The 13,168-nt window shown below is 35.6% G+C and overlaps 1 protein-coding gene across 2 annotated transcripts in view; it reads right to left on the bottom strand.

Annotated features, from left to right (window-relative positions):
* Positions 1-5,617: 5,617 nt before the first annotated feature.
* KLHL14 (kelch like family member 14) overlaps positions 5,618-13,168 on the bottom strand; it is a 95,506-nt gene continuing 87,955 nt past the window's right edge. The window contains exons 7-9 of one of the 2 annotated variants that reach the window (XM_054694110.1): positions 12,938-13,096; positions 9,805-9,962; positions 5,618-7,782 (exon numbers count right to left, since the gene is read on the bottom strand). In XM_054694110.1, the coding sequence (XP_054550085.1) occupies positions 7,642-7,782; positions 9,805-9,962; positions 12,938-13,096 (458 nt within the window). In that variant the 3' untranslated portion in view covers positions 5,618-7,641. The remainder of the gene's footprint in view (positions 7,783-9,804; positions 9,963-12,937; positions 13,097-13,168) is intronic. The other variant, XM_037508685.2, reaches the window with a different exon arrangement.

The raw sequence follows: 13,168 nt of genomic DNA, 5'->3' as shown, positions 1-13,168 counted from the left end.
CTCCCGCCTCCCTCCCCTCCTGTATGTCTCCAGTCTCTAATTTGCCTGCTAGATTTTTTTTTCTTTGACCCTTTGTTCGGTTTCCCTATATTCCCCCTATAAGTGAAAACATCTGATATCAAAAGTCTTTCATTTTAACATAGTCTTTTTAATTTTTCTCTCTGTGCTTCCTTTTGGGTATATTCTGTTAATCTCTCTTCTAATTTCCCAATCCTGTGTGTATAGCTGTGTATAATATGCTGTTAACGCCATTCTAAGTTCTTAGTTTAAGATACTGTATTTTTTTTTAAGTTTTAGAATAGCCATTTGATTCTTTTAAAAAATACAGATTCTACCTCTTTGATGAAATTCTCCATAATTTCACTTATTTTGTCTAGTTTTTCCGCACTTTGTTTAACATATTGATGACATTGCTTGTTAACTCAAAAAACTTGATCAGCAAGAGGTCTATTTCTAGTCTTTGTTTTATTATTTTGATTATAGATCATATGCTGATGCATTCTTTTTGTCGAATAATTTTTGACAAAATGCACTGTTTTGTGGCTACATATAATTTTATCTTTCTTTAGAGAAGGTTCCTTCCTTTAGTTTATGAAGATAGAATGAGGTGGGGATTATCCCAATTCAATCAGGGACTAAGCTCGACTGGGGCTCATTTCATCTTTTTTTTTTTTTTTAAAGATTTATTTATTTATTTATTTATTTATTTATTTATTTATTTATTTATTTATTTATTTATTTATACAAGCACTGGGTACAGTCAGAAGCACGGGAGATGAGAGAATTCACCAGAGCCAGAGCAGGGAGCAGAGCAGGCAGAAGGACCAAAGTACACTGCTGAGGGGAGCAGTGGGCGGCAGGAGAGGTCTGCGCGCCATGCGGGACCCTCCTCTGGTGGCCGGGGAGCAGCCGGGGATCGAACCGGCGCCACAGAGGCCATGGGCAGCTTTGCAACCCAGCACTCAACCGCTGCGCCACCGGGGAGGCCCTCATTTCATCATTTTTGTTTAACTTTGGTCTATCCCTAATCCTAGGGCAGACCCTCCCATGTTATGCATATAAGAACTAGTGTGCAGACCAGAGGTATGGGGGTTGAGAGGATTCACCAGCGACAGAGTGGGGAACAGAATAGGCAGATAGACTGAAATACACTGCTGAGGGGAGCAGCTGAGGGCAGTCAGGAGAGGTCTGCTGCGCCATGTGGGTAGCTCCCTGGCTGGGGTTTGAACTCGTGCTACAGAAGCTGCGGATAGCTTCATAGGTTGTGTCTTAAACCCTTGTGTCAACAGGGAGGCCCCTTGTCATGTTTTCAGATTAAAGTATGGTCTTTTTCTCCTCAGCTCCAAAATCTGAAGAAGATTCAGCTCTTTCCTTTAGCCATTTTCAGCTTAATATTTACTCTTCTAATTCATTCAACAACTTGTATTTGAAACATTTCCCTTCACCTGGCAAGTCTTTAATTGCCAGGAGATTAAGTTCCCAGGAGATTATTGGAAATCTTTTCTAGAATTCCAACAATTTCCTTTCAGGTAAAATTGGTTATGTATTTAGGTTTTTATTTGTTACCCCAAGTCTTTTCAATAGCTAAACATTTGTGGTTTCTCTTTCCCACAGCATAGGTCTTCTTCCTGGGCCAAAGTTGATCAACTTGTGGCCAGTTCTCAAAAAATGCCCTCAGAGAAAAAAATTATTGGCCATCATTAGCTCATCTCTGAACAATGTTTCCCACTTTGGACTTTAATTCATTTAGTCATAATTGCCCTTATAGCTTTCTAAAACCTTAAAAAATATTTAAAAACAACTTACCTTTTACTAGTTTTCTCAATTGATGCCTTAGCTTGCTGTGTATTACTTCATTTTATCTGAACATGAGAAGTCCTTTGCCTTACACTTATTCATTTTCTTCATCGATTATATCACCATTCAATACTCTAATCTGGAGATAACTATGATATTTTTTATCTAGCAGTTTTCCATAAGAAACTGGCATAGGTGTTATGTACTGTATTTTCTTTCTTTTTCTTTCTTTTTTTTTTAAAGATTTTTTATGTATTTATACAAAAACTGGGGTACAGTCAGAGGCTCAGGAGGGTGAGAGAATTCACCAGAGACAGAGCGGGGAGCAGAACAGGCAGACGGAGGTGCGGCAGGAGAGGTCTGCTGAGCCATGTGGGATTCTCACCCACCGGGATCGAACCCACGCTGCAGAGGCTGTGGACAGCTTCATAGTGTGGCACTCAACCCACTGTGCCACCGGGGAGGTCCTGTACTGCATTTTCAAGGATTAATTTATAAACATTAACTAAAGGCAAAATTTTCTTTCTGCCCATTCTTCTGAATTAACTTCTGTATTGACTTCATAAACTCCTTCTGCCTCTCTTTTCCTGATTCCCCTAAATGGACATAAACACTTCTTTTCTGAACTCCCACATCACCTTATTTATGTGTCTTTATTGCACACATACTTTCCATTAAAAATATTTACCTATATAGTTCACAAAGCATGTCATAAAGCTTTGTCCACGGTGGAAGTACTAAATGAAAAACTGACAGCACATTATTGGGGATACTCTCTGGGATGACGAGATTCATTCTTACCATTTATGAAGAGATTCACCTAAGAGTCACTTAAGAATTCACATATCGTATTTGTGAGTATTTTCTCGTCTGGTGGTCAGAGCTACACTAGTACTATTCTGTTTGTTTACTGGCCAAGATTTTCATAGTAGGTAGGTTTTCATACAACTGAACAGTGGTTTTTGCACTCAAATTCTGACTTTAACAGATTAAGGAAAGCATGGTTAAAATGTCAAAGGCATCTCACATACACAAAGGCTCTGTTATATTGGTAGCAGTCAGAATTGTCTTTGAGAATATCCATATACAACTTATATTTTCAAGACTAGAGCATAACATTTCTAAATCAGAAATGGCTGTGCTACTCCAGGGATTCTAATACCTCTAAAATCAAACATTATCAATTCTACACCAAGAAAAAGGATTCGTTAAAACAAGGCATAAATAGATAATAAAACACAGCAATATAGGAAGATATGCGATTGGTACTATGTGACCAGTATAGATAGTAAAGAGTCTTAAGAATTAGAGGAGATGATGACCATCCTAGGGATGGTCTAGCCAGATTCTTGAATTATATTTTCTCATCAGACACATAGCCTCAGGGGTTTTGGGCTTTAAAGTTTTTCTTTTCCTTTCTTTCTTGTGAGCTGGATTAACATGGCCAATCATGTTGGAAAAGAAATGAATAAATTCAATATGGCATCCCATCCCAGCTGGTTTTAATAGTCTGAATTGCTTTAAAGAAAAACTTGTAAGACAAGTAAGGAACTTCCTGCCAAACTATATGAATGCCAACTGGCCTGAAGTGAGATCTTGGTGGCCTAAGTCCATTCACAAGAAAAGTACATTTTACCACAACTATCCTGGAAAAGCCTGGAGGTGGGGGGAGTTGCAGCATTTCTCATCAGAAATGTTAAATAAGGAAAAGGACCAGGGACAAACTGAATAAGCAATATCTCTGGAGAGCAAGAGCTTTTATGTATTTCAAAATGTTTGTTATGATGAAACAATATTAATATTTGGATAGAACATGAACTGTGGAGTGAAATTGGTAGGAGGGAATCAGAAGGAACACATAAGAATTCTGTTTGAAGACTGTATGCAACATCAGAACATAAATCAATTTACCAATGCTTGAATGTTCATTCAGCATACTATGAAATTATTAAAAATTACTATAAAGACCACCTAGTCATACGGAAACATGCTTTGAAATGCTAAAAACTTGAGATGTCAAGATACAAATTCAGTTGTATGAATGCAAAAATGGAAATGAAAAAGACTGAGAAGAATTTTGTCCCAAAAGATAAAGATTATAGTGTTGTTTGGTAGACTAAAGCTAGTTTTCTCCCCGCCCCTACTTTCCAAAATTTCCATTGTTTGATTATATAATAATTTAAAAAATAGTATGGTTATTCAATGGGTATTTCATGGTTTTATAATTTTTTCAGAGACATATTGCATATTATAACTACCCTCAAGGAAACTTGAATTGATTAAGTGGGTAACACATAAAATCTTACAAATAGTATCAAGCAAATAAAGCAAAAGAGACCTAGGAAGTCGGATGAAGTTGAAAAATACAACATAAGACTGCTGTGATCATGGAGACTTAATGAAGTCAGTGGACTTTGAACGGGACCTTGAAGGACAGGATTTTAATAGATAGTGTTGAACATAAAATGGCATTCTCTGTGGAGAAAACGCACAAGCAAAAGGGCAAAGATGGGAAAGCATAACTGTGTTTGTGGAAAAGCAAGGATTCATATTGCTCAATGAGCAGAGTAGTAAATAAAAATGACTTCAAAGTGAGGCTGAGGCTATATTTTAAAGTATCTTCTATGCCTGGCTATTCGTTGGACTTAGTCATTGTATCCTGAGCGAATGTGCATTTTACTTCAGAGTTTGCCAGGTACAGGGTTTCACATTCTTAATATGATTTTCATAATGCTGTTTCAAAGAAGAGATTATCACACCCTTTACAGATGACAAAAGTAAAGTTGGAGAAAAATGACCTTTTAAGGTCGTAGAGCAAATTCTGTCTTTTCCTTCTGCCTATCCTTAGACTTTCTAGTGATCCATCCCCACCAACATATAGCATTTGTCACGATGTATCATAATTAATTGTTTACCTTCCCTCTGGCACATGTCATTCAATTATGGAAAAAGTAGTGAATCCACCAGGGATTCCTACATGACTTCAAATGATTAAGAAATTTCTTTGTGAGGAGGAGACTATGGTGGTTAGAGGATTGTTTTTAATTAAAACTTTAGTTTGAATCCTCATTCTGCTACCTGTCAGCATTTGTCTTTATCAAATAGTTTACCCTTTCTGGTGTGTATCCTTACTTTCAACATAGGAATAATATTCACCTTCAAGGGTTGTTCAAAGGAGTAAATCAGGGAACATGCTTAAAATAACCAGTATAGGGTGGATCAAATGATCCTTCCTTTCATTGTGAGTTCAATTATCAATAACAGATTTTTGGAAGCATTAAGGCAAATTCTAACTGCAAGCAGTCTAACTTGTAGGGACTTTGGATGGTTATCTAATTGCAACCATCAGCTATATGCCTCGGTTTCTCCTACTATCTCCCACAGTCCCAATTTCTTGTTAAGATTTTTAAAAAGAGAATACAATTAAATACAATTTTAGATAATTGAGATACTTAAATATGTGATTCACATATTATTTAGAAAATATACACATATTAATACATATAGTACTTTTAATTATTTCTGCAAATATTTACTCATTAGATCTTGGATAAGTTATGCCTTATGGTAACACTCTTGCAGAGAGAAAAATCAGATTGAACTTACGATTTTTAACTCACAATATCTTTCCAGAAGCATTCTATGATTTTTAGCATTTCTCATATGGTAAACCTTTACTTATTGCCAGGACATTAAATAGATTTGTAAAATATATATGAAGAATAAAAATATTTAGGCATTTATATATTACAGACCTTCATCAATTATTGTAGGGATCTGTACGTATGTTCTATAAGTAGGAATATGAGAGACCATTGAATTAGTACATAAAGTTTTTATTATTTAAAGTTTTCCCCTTCAAGCAAGCTTCATTTACACATTCTAATACTGTACAAAATTTACATTCTCTGTGACGTATTTATTCACTTTTCACTTTCTAATAGTTTGTGTCTTTCTGAAATACAGAAAGCTTTACTTATAGTTCTCATAAATGCTTTTATTCATTTTGACTAAAAATAAAAAATAAATGAAGAACAAGTCTAAGGAAAGCAAATATCCTTGTATAAACTGTGACTTTCAGAAGAAATGGTGACAGTTGATGATAGAAGGTTCTGAAGCAGACCTTGTTCTCTTCATGATGTCAGCTGGGATTTTTCCACAAAGTACTGTAACTTTTCTTTCTTTCTATATATTCATATGATTTCAAGGAAAAAGAAATGAAAGTTGATTGCACTGGAGATATATATATATATATATATTTATATATATATTTTTACAACGGATCCTTTGGATCTGAACATACAAATAAATACAAAAACAACAAAGATTGCACTTTACTGTAGAAACATCATTGGATTCCAGTACACCCATCCATCGCGACATGCTCCACAGTGAAAGCTTATCACCAAGGCATTTTAATCTGTGGCTTCCCCATGTTGTTGCTTTGAATGACACATTTGTTGAGGGATTCAATAGCATTTCTGGGTGATTAAAATATATTTTAGGCTTTTATTTACTCCTAACTGGAACAACTTCAGTTAGGCTCTGAAGAGCTTAAAACAACCAAACAATTAATCGAATTCACATTCCTGCCAGTTTTTTCTTTTGAGTGGCCACACTGTGCCTATCTCATGCTCTCCTGACCTCTGTCCCTAAATTCTTCATGTTCTTGAAGACAACCAGCAATTGCTCACTTCACTGAGCTCAGGCATCTCTGGTGATAACAAACAAATATGAGTTGGGGAAAAATGGGTAAGTCACGTGTGGTTCTAGAGTCTAATTTAGAGCCTTTTCTAGGGAGGAAGAGGGGAATGTATTTTGTTAGGAGCTATAATTTGCTCCTATGACTCTCTTAGATTTTATGTTTTAGGTACAGAGAGACAACTGGGATTGCAGATAAAAGAAACTGTTCTTTTTTTTGTCCCCGAATTTTTGAATGCACGCTCCTAGTTTTCATCACGGGCTGTTTGGGTCACAAGTGTTGTCCAACAGAATTTCTTCAATGCTGTATGACAAGCTTTGCCAGTTCTATGTTTTGAAGCAAATAACTCGTGTATTCACTTCTTATATAATGTCAACAAATGAGAAAACAAGAGTCTCCAAGAAGTGAAGAGTGACATAGTGTATTTTGTTTTCCTCTTTTAGAGAAAGTTGAGAACAAAGAAATTATGAATCTCATTAGCCTAGAATCTATAGGACAGAAAGCAATTGCTACAAAAGCCAACATCTTTCTCTTCTCTGACTCCGTGAGGTGATGTTAAGGGTAGGTCTACAAAATGCAGTTTTATAGTAACAAAAATTCTCCTCTTTAATCTTACATGGTTTTCTATAACTGTGTTGCCTATGGAGTCTGTGAAGTAGCCACAGATTAGGAATATAGGATCAAGTGGCAATTTCTGTAATGCAGTGTAAGTATCTTGGTGGGTCAGATTCTAAATCATTCATGAACACAATATCCCTGAAACTTCAACATAGATCACATGCAGGTAGACTACAATGCACAATACTGATCTGAGGTCTCTCTGGGGGCACTCTTTTGTATTTTATCTTTCTCCTTTTGAAAGTTAAGATCCATATGAGGAGTTTTGTAAAGCTGGGACAAGTTAAAACCAGTCTGAAATGGAAGAGTCTGTCACCACAGGAAGTTTGGTGTGATCCGAGTTACATACATAGCATCTGTTCAAGAACAGGTCTTTTTCTTTCAGAGTTAATTGTAAATCATCAGAAACCAAGGGTGGGTTTCGGCAGTCGTACCACTAGAATGCATTGTTCCTATTATAATAGTGATGTCACCTGTTACTGCTTCCTAGAATGTGATATTGTTCATTCCAGGGTTTCCTGGTGTTATTTGTTGTAAGGTACACAGGCGGGCAGGATGACTGTGGCACAGGCTGGGCCTGCCAGTGGTTCTGCTACATCTCCTTCGAGTTCTGTCCAGGTGCCTTTTTCTGGACAATAGCATATTGTAGATGACTTGTAGGCCCCCTGTAATGGCAGAGCAGGGAGCATTTAGGGAAGGATGCTTAGAAAAGTGCACTGATAATCTTAATTATCACATTTACATTGGAAAGAAAACATTCTCTGCTTCTGCTAAAAAAATGTCTAACAATGGCAGTGGATTTTAAGCTGTTTCATTTCCAAGGGGAAATTAGACATAGTCAAGATTTCAAAGTCTATTTTTGTGTGGGTGAGACTAATAATAAGATTCAAATCTCCAGGACATCCTAAAGGATCAGCAAATTCTTTAAAATAAGAAACCCAAAATTGGGAGTTACACAGATGGTTTAAGTTTAAAAAAAGAAAAAAATCACCTTAAATATACAAATAGTTGAAGTAAATTGAATTTTCAATGATTTCTCTCTTCGTTTTTAATTTACTATTATAGAGAATCACAACTGGAATTCCAAATCAGCTTAAAACAAGCTGGAAATTGCCAACTTCTTCATATACTGATTTATTTTGAGGCACATTAAAAAAAACCTATATCTTGTTTTTTGTTTTTTTACAAATTTTAGGACTAGTGTTGTATAATGTTTCCCTTTCCAAATCAAAGCAAGTTTGTATTTTTCATAAGCATAAAACAAAATTCTCAACCAACTTAATAATCATTTTCTGAAAGTACATTCCTAGCAATTTATAACAGCAGACAAGAAATGTATGAATATCAAATATCTAGTTACATAGTAAGTACAAACTTGCTTCCATTGAGCTTAGCTAATAACTTTTTAAACCTGCCCCCAAACTTTATGTAATAACTTTGTCTGATGCAAATGAAATGAAACCCCAAATGTAAATAACACCAACAAATATAAAAAGGGAAATATAAAGAGTCATCATTTAAAAAGTGAATTGATAGATCCTAAACCCTCTGTGTCTCCTGATATACTGTAATTGGCCAAATAAATACTGCCACCTCCTCAGGTGTTCTTGACAAATAAACAAAAGAAAACTAACAAACAAATAAACAAAAGCCAAAAGAAATTTAAAAAATTAAAAAGTAGAACTTAATCTTTAACTTCCAGTTGATAGGAAATATGGAGACAGAGGATTATTTTAAGAGACACCACAAGTAAATAATTAGCCAATTTTGGAATGCTGAGTATTCCACAAGTTAATTGACTCTACTTTTGCAACAAGTCAGTGACATGGAACAAGTAGTCTGGTAAGGGTAATTTTACAGATTGCAAGACATATAGTAACCAAATACAAGTCAGATTCCTGACCTGAACATGTCAATTTGAAAAATAACTTTTTCTCAAGTCAATAAGAGAAATTTGAAAATTGATTTAGTATAAATTATTATTAATTGGGTAGGATATGATAATGACGGTATGTTTACATAAGTGAATAATTTTTTTATATAAATGCTGAAGCATTAAGGATGTCCAGAATTTGCTTCAAATTGCCTCAGTCAAAATTTTTGAAAGGCTGGATAGGTGAAGTATGTATGCCCATGTTGATGGATGTTGAAGCTGGGTGATGCATTAATGAGAGTATACATTAATGATGCATCATTAATGCATCATTAATGTATACTATGTCTTTGTGTGTTTAGAAACCTTCATGATAAAGAGGGAGAAAAAGTGAAAAATAGTGTTCAATTATATAGTTGAACCAGAATTTGTGGATATTGAACAATTAACGGATATTGAACTTCTATTATTTCATGCCTAGTGGTCAGAAACTTTTCGACTCTGCTACTCAAACAATTTCAACAGAACCTTTGTAAAACCACTTCTGCCTAACTTTCAGTTGAAAAAACTGAATCACGAAAGCATGGAAGATAAGGGCAACAGAAACCTATCATATTTTGTGATACAGTTGACAAGATAGCAAGCAACTCTACAGCAACCACAATGATTCTATTTTACATTTAGAATAGCCTCCTGCTTGTATATAAGCAGGATGCTCTTAAAAGGTACATGTGTGGGTGGTAACACATTTGGAGGGAAATAAAATGTATACACAAATGTAAAGGATAAGGATGAGGTCAATGTGAACACATACCATACTCCAGCTGTAGCCTCCCACAAGGTAAATGCTGTCATCAAGCACTGCACAGCCAGGACCACTTCGACCCTCCAAAATGGGAGTTTGGAGAATATTCCACTGGTCACCTTTTGGGTCATAACACTCCACAAGCATTACGTCAAGGTGGGAGAAACCTAATTGACAAGAAAAAATGAAACCATAAGAGAATACACTTTCAGCTCCAAATTAAATTAAGTGCTTCTTTAAAAAAAAGTCTAGAGTCACAAAGTAGATAATAAATGTGTCTCTGAAGACACAAATCCCTAAATTTACTCATAAAAGTAGGAGACATGTCAGAAATAGCAAGAAACCGATCAACTAACCAAAGAAACAAACCAAAAACCAAACCAGGTGTTTTAGATTAATTTAAAGCAAGAATGCCTGATTGGATGTTATTGGTAAAGTCTGATTGCATAGAGGTAAATGTCATTGAAAATGTCTTATGAAAATATTATTTAAAAAGTTTGAAATAACCAAGTATTTTATAGAGTGCTGACTGTTAGTTATTTCATAAATACTTTATGTAGATGAACTCATTCAATCCCCTCAATCACCCTATGAGACATACCATTATATTCATTTTAGAGATGAGGAAACTGAGGAGCAGAGAGAGTTAATAACTGGAGTAAGTCACAGATAGTAAATAGATAGGCAGAGATTTTAACTCAGAGCTCATGTTCTTACAGACTAAACTACATTGCTTCTCTTAAAAATGTATTTGAATTTTTCAAACTATTTTAAATAACAAGAAATATTGTTCAGCATCTTTCATTTTTTTTTTTTTTTACTATGTTTAAGGCCACTACTTCTTAAGTAAAATAAATCTCATAGGTTTGGGAATGGAGCAATGTGCACACTGCAGCTCTGGCTGTGTTTCTTTCCTTTACCAATAAGATTATTGATAACTTTTAAAATATATATAGTTGGAATGATTGGGGGAAATCCTCAGTTTTGAAGTTCTAGTGGCATCAAATAGGATATGTGTACCTTTTCTGTGCCAAGGACATGTATTATATATGCTACTGTCCTCACAACTACCAAGGAAAGGATAATTAATTTTTAAAAAAAATTATTTATTTATGCATGTAAGAGCTGAGGTACAGGCCAGAGATGCGGGGGGTGAGAGGATTCACCAGAGAGAGAGTGAGGAACAGAACAGGCAGACTGAAATTCACTGCTGAGTGGGGAAGCGAGCGAGACAGGAGAGATTAGCTTCACCATGTGGGTTACTCTCTGGCTGGCTGGGGATCGAACTCATGCTGCAGAGTCTGCGGATTGCTTCACAGTGTGCTGCTTAACCCCTTGCACCACCAGGGAGGCCCACCAAGGAAAGGATAATTATCTCTATAGACATGTGGTTAAATGTTTTGAGTAATAGCACACCATTCTAAGTGGATAACTGGGAATAAATCCCAGACTTGGGCAGGCCCACATCCTTTCCTCTACACCATGAAGTCTTCCTCAATCACCCTAATTTTCATATGTGTTTGAGATTTCTCATTTAGATTCTCATTACCCAGGTCTTCTGCTCAAGTATAATCTTAAATATTAAAAGGGCCTAAAATATTTAAGCATTACTGTGCAAACGAATTTAGTAGAAATCATACTTTAGTATAGAACACTACAAAGTTAATATAAAGTATGTTGATATAAAGGAATGGCTTTGGTTGAAATGAAGACACACCACTGAAAGAAAAAGAATAACAAGGGAAGAGTTGAGTTGCACTGGAAAAGTAATCCTCTCCCATAGGGACAGCACTAAGTTTAGCAGCAGACATAGAGTAGGATATTGATATTTCCGATTGAATATGAATTTGGAAATATTTACAGAAAAATTATGCCTGTTCAGTCTTTATTATGTTTAGGGGTAAATATGTGCTAGGAAAAATAGAAAAAATTCTATGTCTAACCCACTTTTAAAATGGGTATATCATTGAAAAGTAAATATACAATTGGGCCTGATATATCCTAGCCAGATGGCCTATTTCTTAGTTCATTTTCAAGAATCATGGATGGTCAGAGCTAGAGATTTTAGAGTTCAATTAAACCACATTTTTCATTCTCAGATGAGGAAATTGTGGCCCAAAGTAGTTCAATAATGCTCTCAGTATCATAGGTCTCTTGCTTTCCTGTCAAGTTCAATGCTATACACATGCGTAAAAGTTATATGCATTCACAAAAACTACAAAAGGTTGTAGGGCCTCCCTGGTGACACAGGGGTTAAAGTCTCAGTGCTATCAAGCTATCACCAGCCACTGCAGCATGAGTTCACTCCCTGGCCAGGGAGCTAACCCACATGGCACAATTGACCTCTCCAGTCTTGCCCGCTGCTTCCCTCGGCACTGTATTTCAGCATATCTGCCTGCTTAGCTCCCCACTCTGTCACTGGTGAATCTTTTCACACACACCCCTGCCCCCATCCCCACACCTCTGGCCTACACCCCAGTTCTTGTATGCATAAACAAATAAAAAATTAAACTTAAAAAAAAAAAAAACAACAAAATACTGAAAAAGGTTGTAGTCATATACACAGACAGGGAAGGAAAGGACTCAAAACGTAACTAAATATACGTTGCTTCCAATGAGACTTTTCATTAATGAAAGAAAGTATAAAGAACTTGAAATCACAGGTGGTTTGGTATTTGATTCTTAAAAGAAATTATTCAAAATGTATACATGATATTCTACTATTTAAGAAAAATCTTAAACATTTTTATGCAGCTATTCTTAAAATTCTTAATGATTAGTACAAAAAACAATTTTTCTGGAAAAAAATCCATTACTGTAACTTTGATGATAAGGAATAATTTAGTTCACCAAAGTCATTGTTACAATAAATTGTTTGTGCTTTTCAGTTATTAATGTCCTCTGTTTTTATTTTCTGTAGACATCATTATTCACTTCTTTAATGTGTGTGGTAACTTAAAAATAATCCCATCTGCAGAAGAGCCAAAATAAATGCTTGCCCCAGGGTTCTGCTAATTTACACAGGGTAGATTTTATTTGGTCAACATGTTTTTTACTTGGTTAACTATGATTATCTAATGAGAAACCCCTTTAGCAAGAAACAGGAGATGCAAAAGTTATTGTGATTTTAAAAAAAGAAGACCTTTCAAATGATTTCCTCCAATTGCATACAAGCGATCATTCATTACAGCCAAAGTGTGGATGGCACGTTTTGTGTTCATATCTTGTTTTCTAGCCCAGACGTCCATCACGGGGTCATAGCAATATAGCCAAGGGACATATTCTCCATTGTGTACACCCCCTGTGAATTAAGCATATACATAAAAGTCAAGAAATGCCTTGGAACTGAACTTTGGAACGGAAAGTAGAGGAA

This window comes from Talpa occidentalis, unplaced genomic scaffold, assembly GCF_014898055.3.
Source record: "Talpa occidentalis isolate TD23 unplaced genomic scaffold, MPIMG_talOcc4v2.1 talOcc4.13, whole genome shotgun sequence".
Taxonomy (NCBI): Eukaryota; Metazoa; Chordata; class Mammalia; order Eulipotyphla; family Talpidae; genus Talpa; species Talpa occidentalis.
This window is presented reverse-complemented; position numbering and strand designations above follow the sequence as displayed.